Here is a 25,388-nt window from a genome sequence, read left to right on the forward strand (position 1 = left end):
CGGGGAAACTTCGGCCGATGCACAGACAAATGCTCAACCTCACTTCAGGCATTCGCTTCGTACACATCTTTTCACTGGAGTCAGCTACAAGCCTGAGCCGCGCTCCTCGATGTGTGACACAATGCCGCACTCAGCATCACACCCGAGGTGTGCTTGGGAATGCTACCAGACCTGTCAGAAAAGAGCGCCCCAACGGAAAGAAACACGGAGTAGACTAATGGAGAAACGACCAGGTAAAGCTTCATTGCACTGGGAGCCATCTATACGCTCCGCATCTACGTTCTGCTGCGAGAGAAATCAGACGCTCTAATTGGACTAAATGGAGCGCTCACGTGCGCGTTTGGCAGGCTTCACTTCACTTCACTTCCTCCATGCGGAAACCAAGGGTCATGTGGTCTCGCAGCACTAGCGTCTTCACGTGCTTCCGCGCAATAGAACGCTGATTTTCTACGGCAATCTCTCTCGCTTCCGTAGTTTCCTTCTCTTTCATACTATTTCTCGACCTCATACCTTGGTAGGTTGACACAGGGCAATACATGCTCACTCTGGGCCTCAAGAGTTTCTGATCCAGCGTTATGGCTTCCGACTCAGAAGGTCCGCCAGACAAGCGCAGAAAGACTGGTAGCGGTGACAACGCCATCAACGAGCAGAGACTTCAGCTTCCCGCTTCGAGCTCCATTACCGGCGGCGAAGATGCCGAGGTGGAGAAGAACAATGACGGTCTTACTAACATCGGATTGGACTCATTTGAGGACCACGAGGCAGCTTACAGTGAGACGCAAGAGCCTTTGCCTCGCTGTGCCGCGTTCGATCTAAGGTTCACCAATGTCAAGCGCGATCTCGAAGCCTTTGCCGCAGAAGCAGCTCAAGAACTTTCCAAGCTGTCATGTAACACACCAGCTGCTGCGCGCTTGAAAGCCGCGGCCACTTCGCTTACGAGCATCCCAAAGCTGGAGAAACAGATGATTGGTCTGCTTGGAGAGACAGGCTCGGGTGAAGTAGCTCGAACCAAGCTGCGTAATTTCTACTGACTTTGATACAGGTAAGAGTTCGCTGGTGTGCTCTATACTAGACCAACCAAACATCGCCAAAGCCGTAAGCGATAAAGCGCGTGTGATAAATTTTCACTCCTGACGGTGCTTTAGCTTGATGCGGGCGAGAGTTGCACGCTGGTGCCAACAATATACAAGAGGGCCGGTCCGCAACAAACCAGAGGCTACTCCGCAGAAATCATACACTTGGACGCCGCCGCCATCACTGAGCTCCTGACTGGGTGCGTCGAGGCGTGGGAGGTTTGGACGCTGCACGGTCATAAAAGCTGGACGAAAGACGTTGAGCAAGAGCATGAGCGCCACGCAGCAACTTGCCTTTCGACTTTTCGGGCGCTATTCTGTTGGGATGAAGCTCAAGCAAGGAAGGTGCTTGATGGCCTGGCTGACCCGAAAAGCAGTCGTGAGAGTCAACTGGCCCTCTACGTGAGGAACATTAAAGAAGCCATCTACAAAGCCAATCATATCGATGATAGTTACGCTCAAGCCTACGTCGCGAACACTGTTGACGAGCTTCGCGGACAGCTCGACGCTCTGTTGACCGAGACCCACGACTTCAAGCGGCCTGCCCGCTGGCCGCTTGTGAAGCAAGTCATGTAAGTACTTTCAACACCCTTCCGATTTCGCATCTAACCCATCCATCAACAGAATTGGCATTCGCAACGGCTCCCGCATCCTCGATTATTTCACCATCGCCGACTTCCCTGACATCATGGATGTGCATCAGGTCCGGGTAAATGCAACTCTGAACCAGATCAAGAATTGCGGACGTCTTTGGGTTGTCGCTCGTATTGGCCGTATCAAAACCGATACATGCTTGAGCGATGCACTTCAGACGTACGGCGTACCGTTTGAGGGCAACATTGACGTTGTTGCGACAAAGGCAGATGAGAACATCGATCATGTTTATCTGCCAAACAATCTTCAGATGACAGAAGAGGAAAAGAACACATACACGAAGGTGAAAGCGGACCGCGATACGGTTGAATTTCGCATAAAGCGTTTACAGCACCATCGAAAACAGCTGTCGGCAAGCCAAACGCAGCGAAAGAATCAGCTCTTGGCTGACATTGAGAGCTTGCGGGAGGAACAGCGTGGCCTTGACAACCGATGCTTCAGTCTCCTGGTCTTGGCGCGGAACAAGAGTGTCATCAACGGCATTCAACAGGACAAGGCAAAGTACCTGCCGAAAGGCAAGGTGCTGCACGTCTTTCCCGTCTCAAACGTGCATTACGCGGCTGCGAAGAGTGGAGACGAAGTGCAAGGTGGACAACTGATCGTCGCAGATACTGGCATCCCTGCTCTTCGCAATCATGCCCTCCACATCGCTGCGCCGTAGATCCTCCAGAGTCTGGAAGACTTCATTCAGCATGATGTCGCGGTCTTTCTTAAGAGTCTCGACCTTTGGGCGAACCAGGCTTACGCCGAAGACCGGGAAGAGTTGATGAGCATTGTCCAAAGGCCGCGATATATCGTGGACACTCTACTGAAGACATTGGTGAAGAACCTCGCCAAGCAGACCGACCACAGCATTAACGACCCGGTATACGAAGGCTTACAAAGCTTTGTCACCGTTGCCAGAGACGTACTGTGCGATATTACGACTTGGCACCACTCCAGCCTCGCAGCTTTCTTGCGTAGAAATGGCAACTATGGTACCAGAGTGCGCCCACAGCAGTCATGGAATGAGCGTTTCTCCGCCGGCTCCTCGGACACCCTGCGCTTCGAATGGCCAAGCTTTATCCGGGAAAAGCAACACGCTGGTTAAAGATGTCGAGGTGGTTCTGGTGAAAGAAGTCCGCAAGGTTCTCGACGAGCTCAAGCGTAGGCCCATCTCAATGTTGCCCGCACCGCGTCATGTGCTAATCCTTTAGAAGAGCATCCCTTGGCCATCGCACTACCTCTTGGCATCTTCGAGGAGGCCATTGACGCAAGCGTGGGAGGCATCTTCACCAAAGTCCGAGCGTATCAAGAAGCCATGTGGACTGAATTCAAGTATGTACTACCACATCTATCGACATCCTTACCACTAACGCGGGCAGGAACATCCTGATCGATGCTACCAGAGAATCACCTACCGGCTATTTCACGAAAGCTATGCGTCAAGCCTACGATGACTGCAGAGCCATCACCGGTATGCCTGTTCGTCCATCAAGTCTGGTTTCACTGACACTCCTAGTAGGTCCCGGCTCCAAGGCCAGATGGATCTCCGAGCTTACTTCGCATCTAGAGAGTCCACCGCCAAACTCGCCATTCATTGTCCTTTCTAAGCGAACGCACCTCGAAGTCGGGCAAGCCGCGAGCCAGCACATCAGCGCCCTGGCGAACCAGATCGACGGCATTATGCAGAACATCGTTGACCAAACCGATCTTATGATCAGAAGGCCACACTTCACGGACTTCAACTTCTCTGAAATGGCGGCGAGAGAGAAAGTCCAGAAATTCTTGCTGCGTGCGAATCCTCGTTTCGCCGCGATCAGCAGGGACCTGGCGGCTCTGAAGAAGAAGTATGACAGTAGAGGAGCGATTAGCTCTGACGACTGATCGTCGTGGAGAAAGCAAATACAGCACAACGGGCGCGGACGGAGCGGTAGGGATTACCTACGGCGCGAACCGGAAAGCGGACAGCGGAGTTTTGCTGTGACGGCGTGAGGGCAGTACGTCCCATAGCACCTGTGCTCCGCGCATGGAGCAGGTTGGATCTGCGGCTTTTTAAAGACCATATAAAGCATGTAAAAAGAGTTCTTCATGATATCCCGCATCTGCAGCATGATCGTGCAATCCATGGGCGCCTCAACGCCCGCTGCCTGCGCGCCGTGCAAGGTTGTATGACTGCGTGCCTATCTCGAAGCGCTCAATAGCCCCTGTCTCCAAATTCGCTTCTGCTCTTCGGAGGCTTAGCGCTGATTCCTACTAACAGCACTGCCCCTTCTTTGAAGCGTCGCCGGGTGGGTGAGACGGTCCAAGTGGAATAGAGGTGCCTTGGCCTGGGCCTTGCGATGGCTCGCCCTGCTCAATTGCCTTTGAGGACACGATTCGGTAGATCTCTGCGTGGCGGTGTCAGTGACCACATAACAACACGACCAGCATGTGACCGTGCGAAGCAACATACCTGTCAACTCATTCTGGAATGCCAGCTCAACATTGCTCGCATCCAACGCCGACGTCTCAATGAACGACAAGCCATTCTGACTCGCGAACTCCTTCGCCTCCTCCGTCGGCACCGCCCGCAAATGCCTCAAATCACTCTTGTTGCCCACCAACATAATCACGATGTTGTTGTCCGCATGATCGCGCAGCTCCTTCAACCACCTCGTCACGTTCTCGTACGTCTGGTGCTTTGAGATGTCGTAGACGAGCAGTGCGCCCACAGCGCCGCGGTAGTATGCTGAAGTAATGGCGCGGTAGCGCTCTTGACCTGCCGTATCCCAGATCTGCGCCTTGATGGTTTTGGTGTCGACTTGAATGCTGCGGGTGGCGAACTCTACGCCGATCGTGGACTTGCTGTCGAGGTTGAACTCATTGCGGGTGAATCTAGAGAGTAGGTTGGATTTGCCGACACCGCTGTCGCCTATCAGAACAACCTTGAACAGGTACTACTCATATCTGCGATCAGTACGGTGTGAGCGATGTGAATGCCCGCGGTACGTACGTCGTACTCATCGTTCGCCATGTCGAGCTGTGTGGATTGGCGACAATAGTCTACTAGTGCGCAGTGGAAGCGTCGTGTCTGCTTGCGCGCTCCAGTTTGATGGAGTTGGTGCTGCCCTGCCTTGCCCTGACGGAGACCCTGCGAAGTCAAAAGGACTAGCCCCTCATTGAAGCACGTGATGCGTTCCTCGTTCGCGACACCTCAGTCGCCGCTACCTGCAGATATACGTCGTTCAACCCACCACCAGACTTTGTCCTCAGGCTGCGTCCAAGCCTGACAGAGTCTGGTGGCGATGCATACAAGTTGTGGGCTACCATGTACGATTCAACCAGGTGAAAAGAAAGTGTATACATCTGTTCCCATTCCATTTACCCAGATACGCCGAAGGGAATCAGAAACGCAATGTAGTACTGCTACACCCTTGTAATCAATGGCGGTCCGTAATGTAACGAATGCCGCCAATCAACGTTTGTTTATGGAAGACTCAGACACCGACTCGATTGCCACCGACTCAACGGCCGAGAGCGAGTTGAAAGATGACTACCCCGTAGATCGCATTCTGGCCGAACAGGAGTTCGAGGGTTCTGATGGGGTTGAGCCGCACTGGCTAATACGATGGCTTGGCTATCCTGACCACCGTAATACCTGGGAGCCTTTCGAGAACATCCAGAGCGATGACTTGTTCAGAGAGTGGGCTAAGCAGAAACGACTCCAGCAGCAAGGAAAAGCTGAGCCGTATGACTTGCAGGCATATGACGCTTTGATCGCTAGGAGTTTAGAGGAGAAGGAGGAGCGGAGGAGGCGAAGGAGGGCAAAGCGGAAACGCAAGCGTAACGGTCTGGCTGCGCTTACTAGTGATGAGGACGGAAAGGTTCATTCGGACGGCGAGCTATGCCGGGGACCAAACCGACAGGTGCTGGACTTGCCCAAGCGGAAACGAACTTCGAAGCGTGATAGCGCAGACAGCACAACAAACGGCGCAGACAACACAGAGCGCAAGAAGGCCCCCAACACTCCACTTCCGCTACGCAAGGGCGTGGCTCGGAAAATAACTAACAGGCTTCCGTCTGACACTGACGAAGACGACGCAAAGCTTGCGGACGACGGAACGCCAGACTCCGAGCCCGATTCGCTCTTCGATGACGTTACCGAGATCCAGCGCCCAGAACCACAGCAGACTCCGAAGCAATCTAAACCTTCACGGCTCCCCAGCTCAATCGCAAAGACTTCACTTCTGCCAGAGATCGCGCCTTCCGGGAGGAGAGTACTGCCGACCACTTCAGCGCCAACGGCGGCAACAAAATCAGTGCCACAGCCTGCGAGCAAGCCCGTTGGTACGGCCAAGCGGACAACCAATATCTTTGCCAGTTTCGGTGATGTAAAGCAGAGACGACGGCGTCCGCGGGTCAGTGGCGAGACCCCAAAAGACTCTGACATTCTAAAATTCAGGAATCTCTCAACGCAGAACCGTTTTCAAAAGTATAGCCGCAACGAAAAGGCACCCGACCTCAATGCTCTCACCATCATCGATCCCAAAACGGGTGTAGCTGAGCCATCAAGGGTCGCACCTTCCGCAATTGCAGCTTCTGCTTCCACACCTGCCCGTAAGGGTCCGCAAGGAATCCACAGCGCTTACGGTCGCGCCAGATCGCCTTCATGGTCTGAACGTCGAAAGAGCCTCACCCCACCATCCGGGCCTATTCCACCTCAATCAGCGCCATTCAGTCCGGGTAAACCACAGCAACAACCCACGAGCTCGCATTCGCCGCCGGTCCGCAAGCCACCTGGCTTCAGACCAAAAGTGGTGTGCTGGCACTGGCTGAACGGTGACTGCCGTGCACCGGCGGGCCAGTGTAGCTTCGCGCACGAACCCATTGACCCAAAGGATCACATGTCCAAGTTCCTTCCCAATGAGCAGCAGCATTCACCGCCCCCGCCTGATCTGGCCTCACAGCAACTTGGTTTGGGCGCCCCGCAAGGCCCAAGGCCACCTACGTCCGAAGTAACGTGCTTCTTCTGGCTACGAGGCAAGTGCCGCTTCTCTGCCGAAGAGTGCAACTTTGCACATCGTGACACCGGGGTCTACGCTACGAATGAAGCTGTCAAGGCTTCGATGATGCGCCATGTGCAGTGCAAAGATATTACGTGCTACTACTGGCAGCAGGGCAGTTGTACTAAGCCTGACGATCAATGCGAGTTTGCACATCAGTGGATGCCACAGCTTGCAAGCCAGCCAGGAACCTTTAAGAAAGGCTTCGTGCTGTTGCCTAGCGCGCAGGCTCCGGCTACCGAAGCTGGCATTATGTTGAACGCAATGTCCCCGTCCCGCACACCAGATGGCATGGCTGTGGATGGCGAGCAGCAGAAGGATAACATACCCTTTCCACCTACTAAGAGTTTACCTCCGCAGCCCGTGGAGCCGCTGTCTGCAACGTGGGAGAAGCCGGAGCGATTGGTCCGTTTCGACGTACCAGAAGAGGTGGCTAGCCTGCCGAAGACTGTCGCTATAGAGACTGGCGTGCTGCCAGCGACACTGCAGATTGTGAGCGCAGGCACGGGGTCAAGCATGACAATCTACGCGGAGTTACATACGTCTTACACATCTGCGTTCGAGCGTATCTTCTACCCTATTAAGAAAGGCATCTATCTCATGCTGGATCGAATGGTCACAGCTAAAGATGTGGAGGTGTGGCTCGCGCAGCTTGTCGCGGAAGAGGGTGAGTGGCCTGCCGGCAGTATTGTGCCTAAGCAGAATTCACTTCCAGACGCCGCGAAGCTAGCCGAATGCGGGAAGTTATTCGGCTCAGGCTTTGTATCGCTGCAGGACCTGTTCACGTTGGTCGTCTATCCTAGTGGGCATGACGACTGGCGGTTCTTTGACGTCCCGCACGTTCCCTCAGCGGCAAACGCTTCACTTCGATTCAGATTGCTCCCACCCCTGTCCAGCATACCGCCGACACTAGCTTCGGAGGGCGTTGACAGTACGACCTCGCTTGAGCTAAGCGCGTCAGTCGTCGTTGCGAACCAACTGCTTGGCCTCAACCACGAGCGGATTTTGGTTGAGAAGGAGGGTAGACCGGCGGACACGGAGGTCTTCCTGGCGTGGCCCGAAGAGCGCGGTGCCGAGCTGCATGTGCTCGCTAACTACTTTCAGAGCCTGCAGTGCAAGGTGTACACCTCCGACACGCGAGGCGCTTGGTCCTACTTCCGCCACAACCGCCAGGACAACGACCGCGGACTGATCATTGTTCACCCAACAACACCATTTTGGGTAATGTCCAGCCTGCACAAATACCTCACGCGCTGCGGTAGGGTGCGTGTCTTCTCCATCGGCGTACAACGTACTCTCTACATGCAGCCGGATGATCCAGCAAACTTCTCATGCGAGCGCCTCTTCCCTCACGGCAAGGTTACCTTCATCACAGACGATGTCTTCGTCTACCACCCAGAAAAAGCGAGCGAAGTTATCCGGACCTTCCTCGATTTGCACAAAGACAAGCCTCCAGGCGGCGAGCTCGACAAGATCGCGGTCAGACCAGGGATTAAGGATTGGCTTCAGGGTCTCATGGTTGAGAAGCTTACAGACCGCGGTCGACAGGATGACCGCTACGTGCAAGTATACCTTGACATCTGCAGACTATGCCCGCCGGAGGGAGAAGACCCATTCAACCCGCCTAATCCGCTAGCTTCTTCTCAACTGGTCTCCTTCCCGCCCGAAGAGATGCCAAGCTTCCAAGGCTTGTGGGACCGGGACGAGGAAGCGGCGACTGGCTGCATAGTCGATTGGTTTGCAGGATGGGCTGCCGTGAATGCACAGAAATTCCGACGCTTTCTGGTGTGTCACGAGCCGAAGAAGAAGGTGACGGAGATGGAAATTGACGAGAATGGGAGGAGCAGGGTGAAGGTGGTGGCGGACACGAAAGGGTGGGAGAAGAGGTGGTGTCACATTGGTGTGCCCACGCCAGATATGGCGGTGAAGGAGATGTTAGCCAGGAAGAAGTCTACGCAATGAGGAATGATGATATGAGATTATTCATGTTGACGAAGGTATGATTTATGCGAGCAAGGCTATGAAAGCACGATTGCTTGTAGATGAGCTGTGAGTGCTGTGCTACTCGAAGCTCAAAGAGCCGCTCAAACATTCAGATGGCCTGCCCGCCATGCGATGCGCCGCATTATGCGTTGTTACAGTATTTTCAAATCCCACCATCCCCCTTGCCACGCCTCGCCATTCAAAGGTCGCCGTCGCTATGCAAGCAAATCCGTCTAGACATGCGAATGGAAGAAACAACGCCTGTGCCCATATGTGGTACCATAAGATACAGGAGGTATATCGATCACATTCCCATCATGCTCATCATACCATTATTCGCGTATGCCTGTAATGCTGGGTTAGCAATCATTCTTGTGGCTTAGAGGAGCTAGCAACTTACCATAGGCTTTATATCCGGATGAGGCACAGCATCGAACTTCTGAAACTGCAGCTTGTAGTCCGATTCAATGTTGATGTACGCGCCCTTGTTCTCGGTTGAATCGCAGTACTTCGGCGCAGAGAAGACGGTAATGCATCGTCCGTCGTGCTCGACTTCGTAGCCCTCCATGCGCACTTCGTGACTTCGAATGACCGCCTCCAAGCCGTTCTTCTCGCAGAACCGCTTCGTGACGTCCGGACCGAACTGCAGGCCTACGCCGCGCTTCGACGGTCCACGGCCAGGTTCGGTTTGCGGGTCGGTCCAAAGCATTTCCATCATCAAACCTGACTGACCGGGCTGCCGTTGGTTGTGCCTGTTGAGCTTGCGGATGTCATCAAGCGTTACTGCATCATCTGAGAAGAGGCCGCCGTGTAACGTGAGGAATTTGTCGCCTATGAGTGTCGCTAACGGTAAAGCAGAGAACGATTCTGAGAAAAGCTTGAAGACGCGCTCGGTGTATTTCGCCTTGCACTCGCCTTCGAAGCCGTACATGCGGTTCATGTCGTCTGTCTCGTGGTTGCCGCGGTTCAGGAAGAAGTTGTTCGGATATAGCCACTTGTAAGCGTACAGTAATAGTGCGATCTCGGTTGACCAGCTGCCGCGGTCTACGAAATCGCCGTTGAAGAGGTAGCCATGCTTTTCCGAAGGGAAGCCGTTCAATCGGAAGATCTCGAGCAAGTCGAAGTATTGGCCGTGAGTGTCGCCGCACACCGTAAGTTTGCGGTCCTGCTCCACCTTCGTCTCCACCATGGTAGGCTCATTGTAGACTAAATCCTTGACGGCCAGTATTATTTGAAAGACGTATTTCTTGTGTATGCGCTTCCCGTCTTTGAACCGCTGAATCATGTCGTCCACGAATTCCTTAGTCATCTCATCCTTTAACCGCACACCATCGTATGAGTCTTCAACGATCATGTTCTCAAGATCAAGACCCACCGCTGCTGACGGGGCCTCCGCCACTTCGATCGCCTTGAGAAACGCATCGCGCTTAACCAGCTTCTGACATGCCTCATACTGCGCCTTGGCGACCTTATCTGATGGGTTCTTACGCACCACCACTTTCCAGTCATGAATCGCATCGGCATGCTTTAATATCGCTGTATTGGCAACTGCTCTCCGGTAGTATGCTTTTACGAACGACTGATCGATCTCTATCGCTTTCGTTGCGTCGGCTATCGCATAGCCGTATGCCTCGAGTTTTATATTGGCTTGTGCGCGGTTGGTGTAGAACGAGGGCTCTTTGTTGTTCAACTCAATCGCTTTGGTGTAGAACTCAATTGCTGTCGGCCAGTCATGGTTCTTGAACGCCTCGTTACCCTTGTTCTTCAATGCGACTGCCTCTTCCACCTGGACCATGCTGGGCTAGAATGTCAAATATTCGTACGAAAAGCACTGTTGTTAGTATGTATGTTTTGGATGCACGCCAGGGTAGCGACAGACTGCGCAAAGAGTCTGGAAGTCGAAGACACGAGGCGGCCTCGAGACAGCAGGCGGACGAAAGATGTCGCAGAAAGTGATAGCTCAGTCTAGAAGTCGTCGAAATATCGTGGCCTAAGGCAGCAATGACTGTTCTGGCCTTTGTTTCGTGCTGTCGCGCGCTCACATGACATGTCCTTGGAAATTGTAGCATTACCACACGTATCGGCAAGACAACAGACACAACTCAGCGCCCCGATACGAGATCGAGTGGTGAGTCGTTTCGGAAGGTTTTCACGGACGAACATGTCTTCATCACGCAGCTTGCGCGCCTGCATGGTCTGCTCTATCGTCCTGCCACAAGCGAAGTTCAACCGCGAAGGATGTCCAAACTGCGAAGGCTTTCTCGAGCTCAGGGGCAGCAGTGATGCGATCATGGACTGCACGAGTCCCGTATTCGAAGGTCTCATCACCTTGGCGGACCCGGAAGCGAGCTGGGTGGCAAAGTGGCAGAGACTGCAAGGTTATGTGCCCGGCACGTACGCGGTGAAGGTGGTCGGCATAGTAAGTCCGTGGAGTAAGTAAGTGAAGGGCACGACTCTGATGATGGCAGCTACCCGAGGACTATGTGAATGCCGCAGAGGGTGCTGGAGTTCAATACATCCCGTAAGTGCTCACTTGGATTTGTCCGAACAGCAATGACTTGGCTAATAACAAATAGGAGGGATGGCAGCAACCCCACGGATGAGCAATAGGGGTAGAATTTAACATGACTGTTTCGAAGCGTTCAAGCACTGGCGTTTATTGGGGCCCATCCCGGACTATGGAATGGCGACAGACTCCGGGTTTCACTCGAACCGAGATCTCGAAGAAAAGCTGCGATATTATCTTAGGTCCATGCGACTCGCCAATCGTCGTTTGGATCGATTTACAATCTAGCTTATGACATCCTAAACCCCACGCAAAAGGGAAGGAACCCCCGGTGGAGGTCGGGTGCAACACAACGATCAGAGAGCCTACGGCTCCAGACCGGGTGAAGCTAACGTATTGGACCACACTACTTCCCTGGATGCTGGCTTTGCAATCGGTTGCTTATATATTTTATGCTCATCTGCCCGAACTTCTGCCGATCCAAGACGGATGTCGGTGTGCCCAGCGCTCGGGTGCATGCATGAGGCGGACAGGCAAGGCGGTGAAGCTCGGCCTGATGACCGTGATGGCGGGAGCTCCTCTTGGGCATCGAGGAGGCGCTGCATCCACACGCTGTTGCGAGACTGCCGCATCCGCATGTTCCCCGTTGTAGGCCAACCGACTACCAAGGGTCGCGCCTTCCGAAAAGGCTCCGCCACCATCGTTGACAGGCATTGGAGCGTTCAAAGGATTGTGTTCGTCATACAGAGGGGCGTAAGTGTTCCGAAAGCTTTGGTATTCTGTTCCGACGACTTATTGGACGGCTCGACGAGCTACGACAGCTTAGCTCATGCAGCACCCGTGGCAAATTCAGACTGGCTGATCGTCCGCTAGGTGATATTGGGACGCTGGACCCGGCTTTTATCTACATTAGATGCCTTAACGTGGGTATCGTGACATGCATCACTCAGAATGCTTGACATTGTGGTCAAAGATCCAGTATATGCCAAGAGATGCTGGTACACAAGAGACATTATCTCGTCGAAACGACAGCAATGGCGATCTGTAAGGTGTCAGCAACCGATCAGGTAGCAGTCTTCAGCGAGCGGCACTCACCACAGCACCAATTATGAGCACGCCAATCACGCTCATGACCCGGTTCAACGTCCTCCACCACCTCGCCTTCGTCCACGTCTTCTCGTCCCTCCACCTCCGTTCCGCAAAACCAGCTTCATGCTTCATCATAGCACTCTGCACATCCTCTTCACTCGCGCCATTACCCTTTTCAGACTCGTCCGCGTCCGACGGTCTCTTCGGCAACGGCAGGACAGAAGCCAGCATCCACAGCAGCGGACAGATAAAGCCAAGGCAGAAGAGCAAGATTTGTCGGTTACAGCGTGAGTTTATCAGTGTATCTAGACTCTCGACGACCGATGGCGGACGCCACGCTGACAAGCGACGGGAGTGCTGCCGAGGGGTGGGTTTGAGCTGAGGGTTGTCGAAGGTCAAGTCGCTCAAGCGATCCTTTGTCATCGGACGTGGGAATTGCATGTCATTCCAATGCTTCTGCTTCGAATACTTTCTTGGCAACGGACGGCGTGACTCTGCAGTCGTCTTTTGGGTGGGACTGTCCTTCAGCGTGCCCCATTTGGGTTGACCAGAAGGCAGTGTCTCAGCATTCCCAGTCTCCGGAAGCGGGATCTCGAAGATCGCAAGTGAGTCTGGCCGGCCACCCTCTGCAGAAGGTCGTGTCCGCTTAGAGCGCCGAGCGTCTGATGAGCGACCGTGACTATCACCCGGCCCCTTGATGCGAGTCCGCGGCCGAAATATGCTCGGTAAGAAGTGACTGCTTGCTGGACTTTCGGTATCGATCTCGCTGTAGCCCGTACCCAACCGACTGGTGACGCTGCGTTCAGTCCATTGGCTTCCATGCCGGGCATGCGGCGGTCTTTGCGGCCGCGGCGTGGTGTTCGAGCTTAGCGTGATCTTACTCGCGGAGAGAAGCTGGGCATTGCCTGCATAAAACTGCTTGGCCCAAAGAGGGAATATGCTACTCCCATAGCTCCACCGATCGCTCTCCAAGTTACTGGCCTGACTCAAGTGTCGAGAATGGCTGTTGCTGCCGCTCGGCGTACTGTTGCTCCTCTGTCGTAGGGAGTAGCCGGACCGCGACGGCCGCAGACTTGGCGTCTGCAGGTTAGAGACCCTGTCGACAATCTCGTCGCTCTCTCTGCCTCTCGGTTTTGGTGGAAGAGGCGGCAGAGGGCCTTCGTACTTCCTGCTTTCCTCGGAGCCGCGGGGCGTGCGCTTGAACAGTGGCTGTGGTTTCGCGCTCTCCTCGCGGAATATGCCAAGTGTCATATCACCTGCCTCATCGCTTGGCGTGGAGTCCGGGTCGCCCGACACGGTAGGCGCACTCTCGCGTCGCTTCCGCGTCCATGTGCCAGAAAGGCGTGCACCACTCGAATCATCGCCAGTCAGGACTCCGCTGCCAAGAGAGAAATGGCTGAGACGTTGGCTATTGATCCTGCTTTGCCAGTCACTCTCGCTCGCGATGGTGCTAAGATGGCTGCTAAACGCTTGCCGTGGGTATGGCAGGGTATCAACATCCTCCATATCCATTTTCGTACTGCCAGATGCAAGATTCGAGCCGGAGCCTAGTGACAACGACGCTGGCCTTTTCTTGGCCCTCCTCTTTGGTATGTGAATCGGTGATAGCGTGTCAATCGAAGATGACGACCGTAGTGATGCCCATGAGCTGCTATCGACTATATCGTGATGGCTGATCGGCTGAATAATAGTCGGAGACTGCAGACGCGACTGTATCGATTCGATTGATGGCGTATGATGTAATGGCTGACTTTGTGATCGCGGACGAGACGAATCGCTGTCGTATACCACTACAATGGGTGACGATGGCCGTGTGAAAACGGTTTCAGAGGTTGCCAACGAATCGCCGCTAAGCTGACCGCGTAGTGAACGTTGTTGAGATCTCTCGGTGACGGTGGGATGTGCAGTTTGTGGGCCTGCAGACGACCGCCTTCGGGAGCTGTTGCGCGGAATAAACGGCCCTCGCTCCGAATCTGCAACCGAAGGTGCAGTCTGCGGGCGTGGCGAAGATGACTCGGACGGGCCAGATCCTGGCTGATCGCCGGTTACAGGCGATTTGATCGAGGGTGGCACGGCTCTGACTGTTGGTCGCTCGGGTGAAGCTTCTTGCAGCGTCTCCAGCGCCTGAGCGGGCCCTTGGACTGCCTCTTTAGCCTCTAGGCGCTCGCGATGCTCCAATTCATACGGCGTCGGCGTCCCTCGCAATGTTGTGCCCTGGCTCAGGCGTTCGCTTCTGCCACTGCTGGCGAGAACAAGGCTGATATCGCCTGTGTTGAGCGTTGAAGAGTTGGAGTAGTTTCCAGACGATCCACTCCGCCGGTGCCATGCTGTTCTGGGAACAACATGGGTGCTTCCCTTCGGCAGCAGGGTGATGCTGCATGGTAGTTCCAACTTCTGCGCCTCATTTGCTGGCGTGGACAGGTCTGAAACGCTCAGAGCCACAAATCCTGGTTCTGCGACGCTAGCGCTCGGCACGATCTCTGGGTGGCTTGAGCGATGCACAACACCCTCGTGCTTTCGCAACACGACCTCTTTGGCGATTTGTATGTCGTCAAAGGTCGAAGAGTCGGATGTTGAGCTGCGTGTATGCGCCGACGGCGACGGCGAGTGTTTGACTAAGCGGATTGTGGGTTTCGCTGGCTCTGTATCCAGACTTTGCTGGTTGTTGCGTGACTCGCTTCGCTCTTGCAACGGCTTCCGTCTAAACCTCCAACGCTGATCATCTGGTTTTTCTGCTGGCATTTGCGCAGAGAAAAAAGGCGAGGCGGCCATGCTCTGCCGTGAGCGCTTTGGTTCGGGATCGAGGAACATCTTGCATTAAAGTAATGCGAAAGGGGTGATATGTGAGACAAGATGTACGCGCTCAACGCATGGTCAAACGGCGCAGTACAAAGTAAAACGGTTCATGCGCATCGCAGAGCGCTCCGCAGGAAGACATTCGTTGCTGATGCTCGAGCCTCTTCTGCTGTCTCACAATCGCTTCATGCGGGATGCAGGGTGTCGCTGTGGTACTGGTTGCGCAAATAGATGCTTATCCACTGGTGTCTCTGATGGTAGGACTTGGAGGGGCAGTAGACAAGTGAGGACGGGACGCACTGGAAAGGGAACATTGCGACAACTTGCCTTCAGGAGGGGTGATGATGGCGACCGCCTCATGACCGAGGAGCCTCATGTCCCACGGCGGCATGGTGCGAATTGATAGCGATAGGTGAGCAGTGGCCAAAAGCTCGGGGTTTCGTGTTTCGTTTAATTTGCAGATGCGGCCGCTTGCGCCTATCATGCAAGCACTTTAAGTTGCCATCACTGTAAATTACCCTTCTTCAACAGGATGACATACTAGTGGGAATGGAAGTGAATTCTGTCCTCTTGCAAGTACCGTGACGAGCGCTGGTACGGTATGCGAAGTTAGTGATGCAGCAAGGCGGTGTTGCCATTCACTTAGCATTCCGAACTCCGACCTTTTCGGATGGCGCGACGCGTCGCGTCGAAATGGACATTGGACTCTATTTTAGACTGACGTAGCCATAATCAGCGTCTGCTAGCACTGCTAGGTCTGCTAGCATGGCGCCACTCCTTGATCTACACGTATGGGGTGAAAGTTCACGTCTATTATCCAAGCTACGTGACTACTACCTCGACGATGTCTCAGGTAAGTCGTATGCGTAAGTCGCATTCGAGTGTTCGATCCGCAGTTGATGACAGCTGATACTGATTGACAGTGGCTAATGATGTGCCCGCCGTCTCACCCACCACAGCGCTACTTTGTGCAGTGGTCTTTACTGTTGTCTACGTCGCGCCGTTCTACCTCTCGCCTACCCTTCGGAGCACGCCAATACAGTCTAGAGACTCGCCTACGGTGATTCGAGCTCGCGTGCGTGCAGTTGGGCTTACATGTATTGTTTGCACTGTGGTTACGGTCTACGTACTGGCCGTCGAAGGACATGCCGGCCCTCGGGACGTCCTCCGTCTGCTCGCAGTCTGGCCAACAGATCCGCTCGACATTGCAAAGACGCTTGCCTTGGTGGCGGTTCTTTTCGTGGGCCCACTATACGAGAGTATCATTGTGAACGACGATTGGCGCGAATGGTCCTTCTCTGCGCTGAAGGAAGGCTTGTTCGACAGCTGGACCGGCTACCGTAATCTCATTGTAGCTCCAGCTAGCGAAGAGTATGTCTTCCGGTCGCTGACCATCTCAACACACCTCCTGGCCAAAGTCAGTCCGACCCGCATCGTCTTCCTGACTCCACTCATCTTCGGTCTGGCACACCTTCACCATCTCGTGGAGTTTCTGCAATCACGAACGCCTGAAGGCCGCAGATTGCCATCCGGGTCTGTCTGGATTAGCGGCATTGTCCGCAGCCTCTTTCAGTTCACCTACACTTCGCTCTTCGGCTTCTTCGCAGCGTTCGTCCTTCTCCGAACAGGCAACCTGTGGGCAGCCATTGTAGCGCACACGTTCTGCAACTGGATGGGTCTCCCACGCTTGTGGGGCAGGGTCGGGCAGTTTGCCAGCCACTACGACGTGCATATCACGCCGGACGTGGCGCAAGGGAAGCGAGACGAGGATCCCGGCTCGCCAGTCAAGGTGGCCAACAGCTCGACGCAAAGGCAGGACGACTACGAGGATAAAGCGGCGCAGATGATGCAGCATGGACCGAAGAATCTCGGAGTTGAATGGACGGTCGCTTATTACGCGCTCATTGTCGCAGGGTCCTATGGCTTCTATCTACTGCTCTGGCCGCTCACCGAGAGTCGCAACGCACTTGCTGCCTTTTAGTGGCGACCATCAATTTGCTCTCTTTCGGAAAGCTAGCGGAGATACCTTCATCAAGTATTGAGCTCGTCAATGTCGAGCTTAAAATAAGCCTCATACTGCTTCATCTTGACCTGATCTTCGCGCCATGCATGCACATTCGTGAGGACGGAGCCGTTGAATTGCACCCGTGCGTCCTTCATCTTCTTATTCTGCTCTTCAAGTTGCACAATCTTCGCCTGCAACTCGGCGATCTTCGCATGATTACTGGCTAGGGTCTCTGTCCATATCTTGTTGCGTACGGCCCAATGCTCCGCATGGCCTTGGTGCATCTTAGCAGCCTCCAGAAAGCGCTCGTATTCCGGCCGTGTCGCAGCATGACGGCGCTCCTTCTCCTTGTTAGCTGCCCAGAGTGATCCGAACTTCGCGATCACGGCCCTGTGCTCTTCCGGGCCGTCTTGGGAGTTGTCGTCTTCACCGGTAGTTAGCGATTAGGTAATCGAGGACCTGCGTTGAGCTGTGCTTACCACCACGAGTCTCCGCTATGGAGTTTGCCATCAGACTGTCTTCCGACTCTTGAGGTACGAATATAATGGTATGATAGTTTTCTGCGTCCTCTTAGCGGATGGTGAAAGCGTTTGCTTTAAGTGAAAAACTGACGGACGGGTATGCTGCCAGGCGGAGATGCTCTGTCCATAATTGATCGACTGACAGATGTGGGTAGTAATCTCGCATGTCACGGAGTCCGCGTCTCAGGTGTTTGCAAGGCTGGGAGCCGGAAACGTGAATGCGGCAGCCGCACCTTCCGTGGATCTCACTTCACACCTTCAGCGCAGCGCCAAGCCTCGGTTTCTTCCAGCCAGACGCCTTGCCCTTATCCTGTAGCGCCTGTTTCTTTATGTCGGCCATGCTGACCTGCAAACTCAACGACCGCCTGAACCCTTGTCTGCGCCAATGTCGGGTCGCGTACTACGCAACTCCTACCACAAGTGCCACAAGTGCCGCAATCGCAATAGCCTTGAATGCCGGCGCCAGCACGTCAGGCGCAGAATTGACATCGTACACCGCGCCCAGGTAGCTGCAAGTGATCGTGCCGTTTGGGCTACGCTGACCGTAACCAGCCTCTAAACCACGACCCTTGTAGGGGCAGCCAAAGCCTAGACTAGCGGGACAAGACTGCACCAGACCATAACAAAGATCTTCGCAAGGTAGCACCTCTTTATAAGGCCCCGGCTGAATCAGGTCCACAATGAGGCCGGGATTGCGTGAACTGCGTGTTGCAAGAGCGGTCCAGTATGTTTGATTATATGCAGGACTGCCCTCAAGCGTCGGTGCACGGGGCATAGGTGTATATGAGGCGTTCAGGAAGTCAGGCGGGAGTAGTGTGTTGTTGTTGTAGTATGGCTGGGCCACGTTGCGCATCTGCAGCCATGGCGCAGGGTTCGTGAAGTCTTCACAACGTGGGATCGACACCGCACAAAGCCACTCTTTGTAGGCAGCGGCACAATCGTCGCAGGTCTTGACCGTGGAGTATTGGGAGTCGGCGCTGGTTTCACACGGTATCTGCTGCAAGCTGTAGCTGAAGTTTTGGTAGGACGCCTGAGTGTTGCTATCGTATAAATCTCTTAGTTGGGTGATGTTGTACTTTTCGGTGTTGCTGGGCACCGCGTATGCTACCTCGTCACAGAATGAGAGGTTGAACATCATAGCGCAGTTACCGTCGGCCTTTGTTTGCCATGCGACAGGCTTCCATATCTTGCCGCCACCTCCTACAACGCCGCTGCCGGACTTGGTCGAGTTGCCGGGCTGCGCAAGCACACCGACATAGCCGCTTGAAGGGTTCAGATCGGTAATGTAGAACTGTTCCTTCGGCTTGTTCCCGAGTCCACGTGTAATCATGCCCATCTGAACATTAGTATCACGGCCAGCCGTATCCTGCTGACTACCTGCAATAGGTTGGTGGCTTGACCACCCGCAGTACGAGTTCCGCAAGCCCGCCATACCCATGTTGTCTGCATCAGTAGCGAACATAATGAACGGAGGCGGACTTAGATGCATCCACTCCTGGAACACATCTGTCGATGCATTCTGCTGCGTCAAATTGTTGGTGACCAACAACGCCGCGGTCATGTCGGTGTCTACTAGGTACAGGAACGGGTCGCCAAGGTCGGCCGAATGGTAATAATCATCAGTAGATACCGCGAGCTCATAGTTCCACACGCCAACGTAATTTTCGGTCAAAGCCGGAGCAGAAACAGCAATGTACCACGTGCCGCTGTTAGCATTCACGGAGACGTTGGCGAAGCCTTCCATCAGCGGCTGCACTATTTGGTTCTGACCATTTGGCCCAAGGTCACTATTGTCGGATGCGGCGCCTACGTAAAGTGTCAACTGGGGAGGCTCCCCTGTCTGGACAGACGATGCGTTCCAATTGGGTTGTAAGCACGTGTTGATAGAAATGTAGATGGTCTTGCCATCTTGCCGCCTGCGCAGGTCGGAATGTTGCTCTAACAGATCTCGCTTGACGCTAGGATCACTTGGCAGTCCAGAAAAGGCAGGTGCCGCTGCTTGCTGCAGAAGGTCTTGCGAATACACCCAAAGCGTAGTGTTGCTGGGTTGGATGTTCAGCTGATTCGGCGCATTGTTTGCACTGATCGCGCTTGCGACTGCAGCTCTCTCAACAACCCTATCATCCTCGTCTACGCTAAGAGGCTCGATACCGTCCTCTGCCAGTCGATTTTGCTCTGTCCCGTGCCGGATGTGATCCTCGCTGTCTCTTGGCCGCCCACTGCCGTCTAACCCCAGCTCAGCCGCATACGCAAAGTGTGGGTTCGACAACGACCAGTATACGAGTCCCAGTAGTAACAGTGTCCCGAATGAGGCGACGAAGCGCGACTGCAGAGGCGTGAGTTTAGGACATTGGAGGAGCATCACCCATGCTCGGCGGCTTGCGCCAGGACACACCACCGACGTGCCCTCCAAGTTGGGTGACGTCCGTACAAAGGTGAGCTCCAGTGCGATGAGATTGATGAGGGTTGACTAGACTGCACGACGTGGTTCTGTCGTAGGGAACAGTTCGCGAACGAATGGTCTACGCTTCTCATATTCGGCGAAGTCTCGCCAAACCCTAAAGCGTAGTGCCTGCCCAGTTCGGCTTACGGGTTGTGCTTGGCGCGCGCTGTCCTGACTAGTCAATATTTGAGGATCGAATTGACAGCGAAAGCAAAGATTGCAGACACACAAGTGCGCCCGAGACAATTCTTGGCCGCATTGCATTCGTACGCTACATTGCTCTACATGCCATGCCACCAACGCCATGCTAAGCCCATTAAATCACGAATATAAGCTGCGTTGCCGAGCTTACTTCGGCAAGACGAAAAGCTGCGGCTTCATGTTCAGCTTGCACAACTTCGCTACACAGCCTGCCAGCTGCAGATATGTCTGCACGCCCTCCAGGATGCGCATATGCGTGAAGCCAATCTCGCGGATAAATTCGAGCTTGCTGTGTTCGGACAAGCTGGGTAGAGTCTTCGTCACGCGAAACATGGTCGTTATAATGTCGTGAGATGAATAACCAAGACCCCAAAGCTCCTGCAGCGAGTCCAGTGCCTCGTCGACCTTCTGCTCTTGGCAGCTCTTCAACATGGCCTGAACTTTGACAGGATGCGGGCTGTCGACCACTCGGAAGACGTTATCGCCGCTCACAAAGCCGAAGCCAGCGAAGGTGGACTGCAGATTGTTGATCGCTTGCCGCATGTCGCCTTCCGCACTAAACACAAGCGCAGCGATACCATCGTCGCTGTACTCTACGTTCTCCGCTTTGCAGATCTGATACAACCGCTTCACTACCTGGGCGTCCGTGAGCCGTGAGTATCGGAGGATGGCGCATCTCGACTGCAGCGGCTCAATGATCTTGTTGCTTTGGTTGCAAGCAAACGCGAATCTGGTCGTTCCGCTGTAGATTTCCATCGTTCTCCGCAGTGCTTGTTGTGCGCCCGAGGTCATTGAGTCGGCTTCGTCAAGTATCACGATCTTGTGCCGGCCTGCCGGAAGCGTGACCTTCTTCTGCGCGAAACCCTTGATCCGGTTGCGGACCACGTCTATGCCTCGTTCATCGCTCGCGTTCAATTCGAGCACAGCTTCCTTGTACGCATCGCCTAGTAACTGGCGAGCTAGGCAGAGGATGGATGTTGTCTTGCCTATGCCGGGCATGCCGCTAATGATGAGATGCGGCATGTTGCCATCCTTGGCAATAATCTTGAGACGCTCGATAGTTTCGGTGTTGCCGACAATGTCGTCCAGGAAGACTGGGCGGTACTTTTCCACCCTGCCATATCGTTAGTGGGGCATATCAACTCTGGTCGGAAATCGTTGTAGTAAGCGTACCATGGCAGCTCGAAGTTCGTCGGCGCGCCGTTTGTATGCGCCTTCACGCCCACTCCGGCATCTTTCGACGAGTCCGCCCTCGCCATCCCGTTCTGAGTCGAGCTTTGCAGAAGCAACGATGGACGCGCCTGGATGACGCGCCGTGTCTTCGCGTAAATTAATCACGGATGCTCCCGCAGACGGCACATCTCAACGGCGCACTTGGCGCCGTCAACATCGCGATAAGGAAAGCCGATGGCGCGGTATGGCGATAGTGTTGGCGGCTGACTCCTGGAATACATTGACGAGTATGCGCGTACGACGTAACACTGGGAACGGTCCCGCAGCGCGATATGGACTGCGATTGATCGAGCTACTGGCGCTCTCCTTCGACGGCAAGCAGTCGAGCTCGCACTAGAACTAGTTCAAGCGTACGATGTTTCCTACAAGGAGATATACTACCTACCTCTTACTTGCGGCATGTTCCATTCTACTCATCACCTACTACCGAGAGCCGCTCGCATCTTCGGCCGGTATACGTATTGGTAGTCAAGTGCCACTAATCTCCGAGCCCGGGACACCGCCTCCGAAGCCAGTGACAGCAGGATCCAAGACCCGTTTCCAGTGGAGCTCTGTTCCGACTGTGTATCCATTGACTGTTCCGCTCACAACGCTACCTTCTGGGACCCCTCACAAGCTGCCACAGATACAGTATGCTTTTCCGCCGGAGAGGGAGGACCATGCGATAACGCGCAAAGAGCGGCAAGCCGCTGTCAAAGCAACTTTCGAACGATGCTGGAATGCTTACAGACAGCATGCCTGGACCCACGACGAGCTTACGCCACTGACGGGTAGAATACGTGATGGTTTCGCAGGGTGGGGGGCCTCGCTGGTCGACAATCTTGACACACTGTGGCTGATGGGGTTGAAATCCGAGTTTGAGGAGGCCGTTGCTGCTGCGATCGATATTGATCTGGCAATTTCAACATCGGAAGTGATCAATGTTTTCGAGACAAACATTCGACATCTCGGCGGGTTTCTGGCAGCTTACGACGTCAGTGGCGAACCAAGAACCCTCGATAAGGCCATTGAGTTCGGTGAGATGCTGCTTAAAGCTTTCGATACACCTAACAGGCTCCCTAAAACAAGAATGAACCTACGAGAGGCTTTCGGTGGTAGGATGGAAGCTGACACTCTTGTTCTGGTTGCGGAGATTGGATCGTTGACGATGGAGTTTACTCGACTGTCGCAGTTGACGGGAGATATGCGATGGTATGATGCGGTACGTGAGCATGAGAACGTGCCTGCTGGCTCCAGCAACACCTTGCTGATGTCTCTTATCGTATAGGTCGCACGTATTACTCGCCTGTTCGACGCTCAGCAAGAGAAGACTCGTTTGCCTGGAATGTGGCCGGTGAGCATTAACGCAAAGACCGCCGATCTTACCAATGATACGCTTTTCACTTTAGGCGCAATGTCGGACTCGCTTTACGAGTACTTCCCCAAGACTTATGCCCTGCTCGGTGGGCTGGAGCCTGTCTACAAAAAGCTGTACGATGGCAGCATGGCCACTGCGATAAAGTACAACCTCTGGCGACCAATGACGCCCGATAATGCCGACATCCTGATCAGCGGTCAAGTCAAGGCGCTTACAGACGCATCTTCTGCCCGGCTAGATCCGCAGGGTCAACATCTGGTGTGCTTCACTGGCGGGATGTTCGCCCTAGCCGGCAAGATGTGGAACGAGCCGGCTCATGTTGAGATTGGCAGAAAGCTGACCGATGGCTGCATCTGGACTTACAAAGCATTCCCGTTAGGTATAATGCCCGAAATCTTCCGAATGGTGCCTTGCGAATCGCGGCTTGACTGCCACTGGGATGAAGAACTATGGCGACAAGAGGTCAAGATGATGCACCCTGAGTCGGCCGACATCGACACTCTTATCACGAACTTTCGCCTGCCAAAAGGCTTTACCGACATCCAGGACCGACGCTATATTCTCCGACCTGAAGCGATCGAGTCTGTCTTCATCATGTATCGCATCACTGGCGAAGAGAAGTACCGGGAAGCCGCGTGGGATATGTTCACCGCAATCAGGGCTGCTACTGAAGGCAGGCTGGCCAACGCAGCCTTGGCGGACGTCACGTATACTAGTGACGCGCTGCTGAAAGGCACTCCAAGCGGCAATGCGCAGTATGACAGCATGGAGAGCTTCTGGATGGCCGAGACGCTAAAGTACTTCTACCTCATATTTAGCGAGCCAGACCTGATCAGCCTGGACGAGTGGGTGTTCAACACGGAAGCTCACCCATTCCGGCGGCCTACACCTGCATAGATGTAGAAAGACAACCACAGCAACGCGTCAATGTGTATAGACTTTCGAGCAGTGCATAAAGTGCACAAAACGCCGCGCATGCAGGCACCATCCGTGCTCAACCTGGCTGACGAAACAAGTCAGCGTATCTGCCAACGAGCGGACCTCCCATGAATAGCTCAGCCGCTCTATCCATGTCGAGATCTGATGTAGGGTTATGCTTTGCAAACAGCGCATCGTTGACATGCCACAGCAGCCATCCTTTTACCACTGCGCTTTCACAATCTGTCGGTCGAGCGCCTGGAATGTCCTCAATCGCACCCCACAGCACGACAATACTGTGAGCAAGAAGTCTTTTCCGCTTTGGCAATGTTAGCGTACGTGCGTGAGGAATTGACATGAACAGGTTCGCAGCCAGTCGACGCGCCTCGGGTGCAACATCTGTGGTGCTTGAATCTGATGTCGTCGTTGTAGAAGGCGTTGCAGTCTGATTCAGCAGATTCTGTCGTATACAAAGGCGGAGAAGTGTGAGTCTGTATTGCCAGTAGGTGATCGCGGCCTCGAAGTCGCCGATACAGTTGAAGTCGAAAGAGTAATCTATCACCTCAGCGTCTCCGGGATCGAACGTGGGTACGAGACCGACATGGTGCAAAAGGTCGTTTTCCGCGGCTTTGGCTTCTAGCTCCAGCAGCTCATTCGCAAGTAGTGCGGTTTCGGAAGTATCTGCTACGGCTGGTGAGTGGCCGCACCCATCACGGACCATGGCAATGAGCCTAGGCAGGCGAATGGCTAGCTCGTTCGCGACAGCCTTCAGCGCAGCGGCGCCATGTAACGGAGCTGAAGTTCGTGAGCGGTAGTGCTCATGGACAACTTGCTCAAGTGACGAGACCGTCCCGCGAACGCATGCTCGTATTGACATGTCGCAATAAAAGTAGTCGAGTAGACCCTTCGCAAGATCGGAGAGCCCATGACTCGGCTTTCTTCGCACACAAACCATGACCATGGCGTCCATGTGTGTCGAGGAAGGCACTGTCTGTTCCGTCGCCAAGGCTTCGAAGGAGGCTAAGAGCGCAATGGCGGCCATAACTTCGTCGACATGCTTCCCCTTGCCGCAATTTATTGAGTCTCGCAGCGCAGGCAGAGCCCTTGCAACAGTTTCATAACATGCCTGTCTGGTGATACCGGGAGCACCATAGCGTAAGCGCGTTACGGTGGTTAGAGCGTTGGCAGCGAGATCCAAAGCTCGATTGTGGCCTAGGCGAGGCAGAAGAGAGCCGAACCACGTATCGCGACACTCTGCATCCTTCCACTGCAGGGCTTCGACAGCTCGGCCCAATATTTCGGACTCTGAAGGCTTGAGAGCAGTGAGCGTATCTGGAGTGGAGAGGCTTCGCCGATAACGAACAATCTGGGCTTTGCTGGGATACCGCCGTCGTTTACCTAATGTCATCTCACCTTTGACGGTTGCGACTTTGACACTGTCTGCATTGGTCGCAAAACAGGCAGCCGGTGAATCGCTATCGATACGAAAGCACTTCAAGCGGACCACTTCGGCCTCCAGCTGCTTGATCCGCTCGTCCCTCCAGTCCATGACAATTGGTTACGCGCGACCACGGTACGCCGTGCT

The 25,388-nt window shown here is 54.3% G+C and overlaps 12 protein-coding genes across 12 annotated transcripts; 5 read left to right on the forward strand and 7 right to left on the reverse strand.

The window, feature by feature from the left end:
* Positions 1 to 575: 575 nt before the first annotated feature.
* BAUCODRAFT_24433 (uncharacterized protein) lies at positions 576 to 3,593 on the forward strand (the record flags this gene model as incomplete). The annotated part of the gene is made up of 8 exons (XM_007677815.1): positions 576 to 993; positions 1,043 to 1,095; positions 1,146 to 1,645; positions 1,698 to 2,384; positions 2,445 to 2,812; positions 2,924 to 3,044; positions 3,092 to 3,183; positions 3,232 to 3,593. 8 exons carry the CDS (start codon positions 576 to 578, stop codon positions 3,591 to 3,593), a joined length of 2,601 nt encoding a protein of 866 aa, XP_007676005.1.
* Positions 3,594 to 3,777: 184 nt separating this feature from the next.
* Positions 3,778 to 4,926, reverse strand: BAUCODRAFT_487092 (uncharacterized protein). The gene is made up of 3 exons (XM_007678461.1): positions 4,702 to 4,926; positions 4,162 to 4,645; positions 3,778 to 4,096 (listed from the first exon to the last, which is right to left on the reverse strand). The coding sequence occupies exons 1-3, from the start codon at positions 4,720 to 4,722 to the stop codon at positions 3,963 to 3,965; spliced, it is 639 nt and encodes a 212-aa protein (XP_007676651.1). The 5' UTR covers positions 4,723 to 4,926; the 3' UTR covers positions 3,778 to 3,962.
* Positions 4,927 to 5,131: 205 nt separating this feature from the next.
* Positions 5,132 to 8,713, forward strand: BAUCODRAFT_24435 (uncharacterized protein; the record flags this gene model as incomplete). Its single annotated transcript, XM_007677816.1, has 1 exon — positions 5,132 to 8,713. The coding sequence occupies one exon, from the start codon at positions 5,132 to 5,134 to the stop codon at positions 8,711 to 8,713; it is 3,582 nt and encodes a 1,193-aa protein (XP_007676006.1).
* Positions 8,714 to 8,875: 162 nt separating this feature from the next.
* Positions 8,876 to 10,682, reverse strand: BAUCODRAFT_487796 (uncharacterized protein). The gene is made up of 3 exons (XM_007678462.1): positions 10,496 to 10,682; positions 9,135 to 10,399; positions 8,876 to 9,080 (listed from the first exon to the last, which is right to left on the reverse strand). Exons 1-3 carry the CDS (start codon positions 10,527 to 10,529, stop codon positions 9,039 to 9,041), a joined length of 1,341 nt encoding a protein of 446 aa, XP_007676652.1. The 5' UTR covers positions 10,530 to 10,682; the 3' UTR covers positions 8,876 to 9,038.
* Positions 10,683 to 10,800: 118 nt separating this feature from the next.
* Positions 10,801 to 11,380, forward strand: BAUCODRAFT_34113 (uncharacterized protein). Its single transcript, XM_007677963.1, has one exon. The coding sequence runs from the start codon at positions 10,896 to 10,898 to the stop codon at positions 11,172 to 11,174; it is 279 nt and encodes a 92-aa protein (XP_007676153.1). The 5' UTR covers positions 10,801 to 10,895; the 3' UTR covers positions 11,175 to 11,380.
* A 716-nt stretch (positions 11,381 to 12,096) lies between these two features.
* Positions 12,097 to 15,250, reverse strand: BAUCODRAFT_487064 (uncharacterized protein). Its single transcript, XM_007678463.1, has 2 exons — positions 12,336 to 15,250; positions 12,097 to 12,282 (listed from the first exon to the last, which is right to left on the reverse strand). Exons 1-2 carry the CDS (start codon positions 15,138 to 15,140, stop codon positions 12,253 to 12,255), a joined length of 2,835 nt encoding a protein of 944 aa, XP_007676653.1. The 5' UTR covers positions 15,141 to 15,250; the 3' UTR covers positions 12,097 to 12,252.
* A 640-nt stretch (positions 15,251 to 15,890) lies between these two features.
* On the forward strand, positions 15,891 to 17,106 carry BAUCODRAFT_148289 (uncharacterized protein; the record flags this gene model as incomplete). Its single annotated transcript, XM_007678464.1, has 2 exons — positions 15,891 to 15,978; positions 16,049 to 17,106. The coding sequence occupies 2 exons, from the start codon at positions 15,891 to 15,893 to the stop codon at positions 17,104 to 17,106; spliced, it is 1,146 nt and encodes a 381-aa protein (XP_007676654.1).
* Positions 17,107 to 17,505: 399 nt separating this feature from the next.
* On the reverse strand, positions 17,506 to 17,816 carry BAUCODRAFT_34118 (uncharacterized protein). Its single transcript, XM_007677964.1, has 2 exons — positions 17,743 to 17,816; positions 17,506 to 17,690 (listed from the first exon to the last, which is right to left on the reverse strand). Exons 1-2 carry the CDS (start codon positions 17,777 to 17,779, stop codon positions 17,557 to 17,559), a joined length of 171 nt encoding a protein of 56 aa, XP_007676154.1. The 5' UTR covers positions 17,780 to 17,816; the 3' UTR covers positions 17,506 to 17,556.
* A 29-nt stretch (positions 17,817 to 17,845) lies between these two features.
* Positions 17,846 to 20,249, reverse strand: BAUCODRAFT_487083 (uncharacterized protein). The gene has a single exon (XM_007678465.1). It carries the CDS (start codon positions 20,011 to 20,013, stop codon positions 18,052 to 18,054), a length of 1,962 nt encoding a protein of 653 aa, XP_007676655.1. The 5' UTR covers positions 20,014 to 20,249; the 3' UTR covers positions 17,846 to 18,051.
* Positions 20,250 to 20,298: 49 nt separating this feature from the next.
* Positions 20,299 to 21,593, reverse strand: BAUCODRAFT_34119 (uncharacterized protein). The gene is made up of 2 exons (XM_007677965.1): positions 21,469 to 21,593; positions 20,299 to 21,409 (listed from the first exon to the last, which is right to left on the reverse strand). Exons 1-2 carry the CDS (start codon positions 21,552 to 21,554, stop codon positions 20,443 to 20,445), a joined length of 1,053 nt encoding a protein of 350 aa, XP_007676155.1. The 5' UTR covers positions 21,555 to 21,593; the 3' UTR covers positions 20,299 to 20,442.
* Positions 21,594 to 21,883: 290 nt separating this feature from the next.
* BAUCODRAFT_70167 (glycoside hydrolase family 47 protein) lies at positions 21,884 to 23,782 on the forward strand (the record flags this gene model as incomplete). The annotated part of the gene is made up of 2 exons (XM_007678101.1): positions 21,884 to 22,729; positions 22,796 to 23,782. The coding sequence occupies 2 exons, from the start codon at positions 21,884 to 21,886 to the stop codon at positions 23,780 to 23,782; spliced, it is 1,833 nt and encodes a 610-aa protein (XP_007676291.1).
* Positions 23,783 to 23,879: 97 nt separating this feature from the next.
* Positions 23,880 to 25,352, reverse strand: BAUCODRAFT_24441 (uncharacterized protein; the record flags this gene model as incomplete). Its single annotated transcript, XM_007677817.1, has 1 exon — positions 23,880 to 25,352. One exon carries the CDS (start codon positions 25,350 to 25,352, stop codon positions 23,880 to 23,882), a length of 1,473 nt encoding a protein of 490 aa, XP_007676007.1.
* Between the last annotated feature and the right edge of the window lie 36 nt (positions 25,353 to 25,388).

The sequence above is a fragment of the Baudoinia panamericana genome (genome assembly GCF_000338955.1).
Source record: "Baudoinia panamericana UAMH 10762 unplaced genomic scaffold BAUCOscaffold_6, whole genome shotgun sequence".
NCBI lineage: Eukaryota > Fungi > Ascomycota > Dothideomycetes > Mycosphaerellales > Teratosphaeriaceae > Baudoinia > Baudoinia panamericana.